At 33.7% G+C, this 5153-nt stretch overlaps 1 protein-coding gene across 1 annotated transcript; it reads right to left on the bottom strand.

The window, feature by feature from the left end:
* Positions 1 to 2813: 2813 nt before the first annotated feature.
* Positions 2814 to 4091, bottom strand: LOC110914712 (F-box/kelch-repeat protein At3g06240-like). The gene has a single exon (XM_022159475.1). The coding sequence runs from the start codon at positions 3970 to 3972 to the stop codon at positions 2911 to 2913; it is 1062 nt and encodes a 353-aa protein (XP_022015167.1). The 5' UTR covers positions 3973 to 4091; the 3' UTR covers positions 2814 to 2910.
* Positions 4092 to 5153: the final 1062 nt, after the last annotated feature.

Below are 5153 nucleotides of genomic sequence, written 5' to 3'. Positions count from 1 at the left end.
AAAAATGCGAAACCACAGGGACTATCCGGGCATTTTTCTCAAATAATAAATAAAACAACAACTAATGTCTTTTCAATGGAGTATTGCATTGGGTTGTAAAAAGGTATTTAACACGCGACGTGTGCCATTATTATATATTGAAATTCGATTTGAGCTCTGACGTGTGCCATTATTATATAAGAATTCGTAAGTTGACAAATCAAAGTCTCCGAAGAAGTTAAAAAGTTCAGACGCTAAACGAAAATGTGATAAAAAAAAAAGGAACGTGAACTAAGTGAAAATTTTTTATTGGTTTGGTGTTATGGTATGAACAGTAAATTATGAAAGTAACAGAACTAAGTGAAAATTTCTTAGGGGTTGCTCAAATTTGACTTTAGCAAAAGTCAAACTGATTTGACTCAAAAGTCAAACTATACGTGCAAATAAATATAAGGGGATAAAATAGAAAAATATATGTTCTTAAAAAATGTTTGAGAAGTCATTCACTAATCAACATAGCAAATAACTTATGCGGAGTTATAGAGTATCAACACAATATATCATGAGCAAATACAAGTTCAAACTTCAAAATGAATGTAAAAAGGTATCACATTTCAAACATCTCAATTTGTTTTTTAATTTCGCTACAACTCCAAACTCCTATAACAAACAAATAGATTCAGATTCAAATACAAATACAAACAATTTCAGGAACCTTGTTGTGGTAACAAAGACTCTACTTTAGATGTAACTTTGGGGGCTAGCTAGCACTGGTTTTACTGGTTGCAACTGCAACCGTTGAAAGATGTTTTTCTAAAACGAAGCTTATTAAGACGGATTTACACAATCGGATGGGTGATGAGTATTTAAACAATGCTCTAATTTGTGCGGTCGAAAAAGGAAGTTTTTGTAAAGTAAAAGAAGAGGATGTCATGGCTCGGTTTCAAGCTTTCAAAAACTGAAAAAGAGAAATCATTCAGGTATGTGTTTAAATTTATTTATTACCGTGCTACTATCGTTGTTGTTTCGTTTACATTGTATGAAGTACGGTAAAAAAAATTTTGAAACGTTGCCCCTTTAGTAGTTTTCTAGATCCGCCACTGGGGCCAAAAAACCTGCACTATATGCAAAAAGGCTGTCGTTACTATAAGGATGGTTGTAGTCTTTGTCGGGATCCTAGTAACCTAAATTAGCCAGGTGAGAATCACTAATCACTAGACTGACTAAATCTAATACTAATAAAAAAGTATGATTAATGCCACATGGCATTCTTATACTAAAACAAGAGCAACTTAATGCCACATGGCATTCTTTCATTCAATTTACTACTCCTATTATTATTAATTAATTAATTAATACAAAACAATAAAAAAAATCCTTAACAACTTAATACTAACAAAAACTTAGATAATGGTTATTTACTTTTAACTTATCTAAAATATATAGTTAATTATTAGTAACTCTACTTATAATAAACAATTTCAAATAATGTCAATGTGATAATATTTTCTTATTCTTTAAAATGATTCTTTTACTATATGTTTATAACATCTATTAAATAAATTATAATTTTATATTATAACAATAAAAATGGTAAAGAATGGGTTAATCCGATATTTGAAAACCGGTTTACTTCCGTACTTTGAAAACACTTTTAATGTTATTAGACTCGTGTAATAAACGGGTTTAAGGATAGAATATCTTCATAATAAGAAGCAAGTCTATACTCACCGGATGTCCTAAATGGAGTTTTATTTTTAGGCTTGCCAAACCATTGATAATTACCAAAGTTCAGTGTTCCAGTGACGTTATCAAGAAATATTGATCGAAAGAATGGTTTATGTAATGGAACTCGACTACAGGTTCTATCACTGGGTGACCAGGTTATTGAGACACTCATATTATCCGGAACTAATACTTGCACTTGAACGTTTATCCCTAGATTTCGTTTAATACCGCGAAATAGAAGGATTCCATTTAAATTGAAAAGAAGAAAGTTTTCTCTCGCTTTATGTTTTGTCATGACGATAAATAAAAGTATAGAACAATTTGTAAGTAAAGTTGGTGTGTTTGTCAAAGAATCGGTTTTTACACATGACCAATTATTGCGTCATCTATGGTAAAAAAATCACTTATGTAAATTTTTGAAGAGAATATAAATTTAAATAATTTATAAAGTTATATCCTTAAAGCCGTGTAATACACGGGTCTAATAATCTAGTATATAATAAAAGGTTGAGAAAAGTTTAACAATTAAAAGATTTAGGGGATGTTTGTTTAGTTCTTAATATGGCTCTTAATGGTTCAGACCTCTTACTGGTTCAACACTTAATGGTTCAGACTGTTTGTTTCGCGAGCAGATGTCTAAATGATTCAGACATTTGCTTCTGAATGGTTAAGCATTGTACCGAGTCTGAATGGTTAAGACCTCTAATTTGAGTTGGTCAGACATTTGTCTCTAAACGTTTAAGCAATATATTGGCTCTTAATGTTTCAAACCTCTTACTGGTTCAGCACTTAATGGTTCAGACCTCTTATTGGTGCAGCACTTAATCATTCAGAAGTTGTAAAATAGCCCCTTAGAGGTATTGAAGTACTTCTACTGTATCATTTAACTTAATTGAGCTACTGTTTGGCAATGTAGTTCTGAACCATGTTGATAAAACAAAGGGATAGAGTTACCGGAAGCAGAGTTGTGTAAGTTATACTGTTATGATAATTATCAGGAAAACTAACTATTAGAGATTTTGCACATCATTCTTACAGATAAACAAAATGAAAACTATGAAGAAATGATATGAAATTGAATAATCAATCTATGATTAGTAGAATATTTGAGTCTAAACTCCAACCGAAACGCTCACCACAGAAAGATATCAAATACTTGAGTCACTCAACAACCCTCTAGGATTCAAACAAAATTATAAATATCTAACATAAAATCCCAATGTCTAACAACCCAAGACTTTCAATGCACTTAATAAAGCCGACTACTTGAGAAGAATCACCCAAGCCCATAAATTTAGATCTTTCGTGTGACTCGGGATTATAAACTTGGATCTTGTCCAAGTAAAGGTCCAACAGTAACTCATCACTAGCAGTAAGTGGAAAAACTCTCCATGCAGTATCTAATCGATGTGTTTTTAACTTAAAAGCAACAGACCATGAAGCAGGGTTACTGTAATCTCTCATCACCCAAATCAAACTATTTTCCTGATCTGGTTCGGAAGAAAACACAGCTAGAGAACCTTTAATAACTGTCACTGCACTTGTTTCCCAACTTGGTTCTGGCAATTCAATCTTAGAAAAAACCTCTGAGCTCAAATCGAATTTCAATAAATAATAATTATAATAATAATCCAATACATTCCCTATTACAGTACAATGCAATGCCCCATTGAAGAGACAGTGGAATGAATTAACAGTATGAAAAGCCGAAGTAGTAGGGGGAGCAATCTCACGCCAAGTGTGTGTCTTCACGGTGTAAATAAATGAAGTTGGTGTGGTTATCCTCAAAATCTTGTAATCATCTATGACTGGGTCGAAGCCGAAACCAAACTCAAATACAAAACACATATTACCCCAAGAAGGAGGATAATGCACATTTACCTTGCGCCTAATTGAGGGGTTCCATAGATTAATACTCTTTCCAAATTCATAAAGACATACAATTCCATTACAAGATCCAAGGATCTTGAATTGTCCGAAATGATACACCACTGGTGTTGTTATGCCAATATTGATATTATACGGAAACTGATCTTCCAAATGTAATGTATAGGTGTTACGCCAATCTTTTTCTCCTTCTCGGATGTCATGTATGAGCATGATTTTTTCGGTGGGAGATCGGAGAATATGCAGTCGAATGAACTCGGGGCTGCCAATACAAGCATATAATGATTTGGAAACTGATCTGAAACGGAGAAGGGATTTCGTTGGTAATCTTGAAAAGATGTCATCAATCAGTTCTTCACATAGATCATTCGACATCATGTAAGCCTGCAATTTAAAAACGTAAACAATTACTATTATGGAGAAGAAAACATTGGGCAGGAGGACAAAGAACAGGGTTTTCTAGGTATACCTATTATCTATATAGACTCTTTCTTCCAATGCCTGACAAAATGGGCGGGGCCGGCAAGGTAGCAGGTCAGGACAGGTCGTTATGAAAACGGTCAATGTGGTTTGCGGGTTTTGACAAAAACGGGTGCGAGTCAAAATGGGTTGTTCATCTAATTATAAAAAAAGGAACGTGTTTCTCCGATAAATAATACAAACACAAAAACTATCCGAATGCATGGCTATATGGTGATTTACTACACCCTACTCAATGTATCAATGACTAAGACTATCTCCAATGCATCCATTAAAGGGATGTCCTTAAAGGCCCTTACAACCCCTTAGCGTTGTGAGCTTATATTCTTAAATGCCCTTAGCATCTAAGCCCTTCCAGAAGGGCTTTGTTTTTGTTGGTTTTTGTAAGTGAGTGGGTCCCAAAGTAGAAGTACAAAATGTTTTATTTAAATATTATGGGTAGCTGGTAGGTAATGATGTGGAAATTAAGAAGGGTAAGACTATCTCCAATGCAAACGGCGCCCTTAGCTGCCTAATCAGCTGCCACATCATATCCTTAAAAATCCTTACAAATCCTTAAAAACCACCAATTTCATCTCCAACCATACAAACATCCTTACATATCCTTACATTTTCCACATCATCACCCATTTTTTATTTAAGTTTACCCATGCAGATGGATTTTTGCATCATTGAATAAATAAAGTTGAAAAGAAAATCAAAAACTAAAAGAAAGGGCACAATAAACAAAGTTTTGCATGCCCTTGCAGATGGATTTTTGCTTTGGATATCTCTCTATATATTTACCTCCAATGCATCTGAATTAATGGATAAAAGCCACATCATCACGGACATATTTTTTTACATTGCATTGGAGACAGTCTAAGGATGTTTGTAGGGTTAGGGTTGGCAGCTAAGGGCGTCTTAGAGCGTACAGAGCATTGGAGTTAGTCTAAGTCAAGTATAACCAAGGTAAGGACAAAATCTGGAGAACTGAAATAAAAACATTAATAATTTTGCATACACATATTCATGGAGAAATATAACTTAATCAACGTATAAAACGACTGAACATCAACGATGTTTGAGTTAATGTTAAA

The sequence above is a fragment of the Helianthus annuus genome, chromosome 15 (genome assembly GCF_002127325.2).
Source record: "Helianthus annuus cultivar XRQ/B chromosome 15, HanXRQr2.0-SUNRISE, whole genome shotgun sequence".
NCBI classification, from domain to species: domain Eukaryota; kingdom Viridiplantae; phylum Streptophyta; class Magnoliopsida; order Asterales; family Asteraceae; genus Helianthus; species Helianthus annuus.
This window is presented reverse-complemented; position numbering and strand designations above follow the sequence as displayed.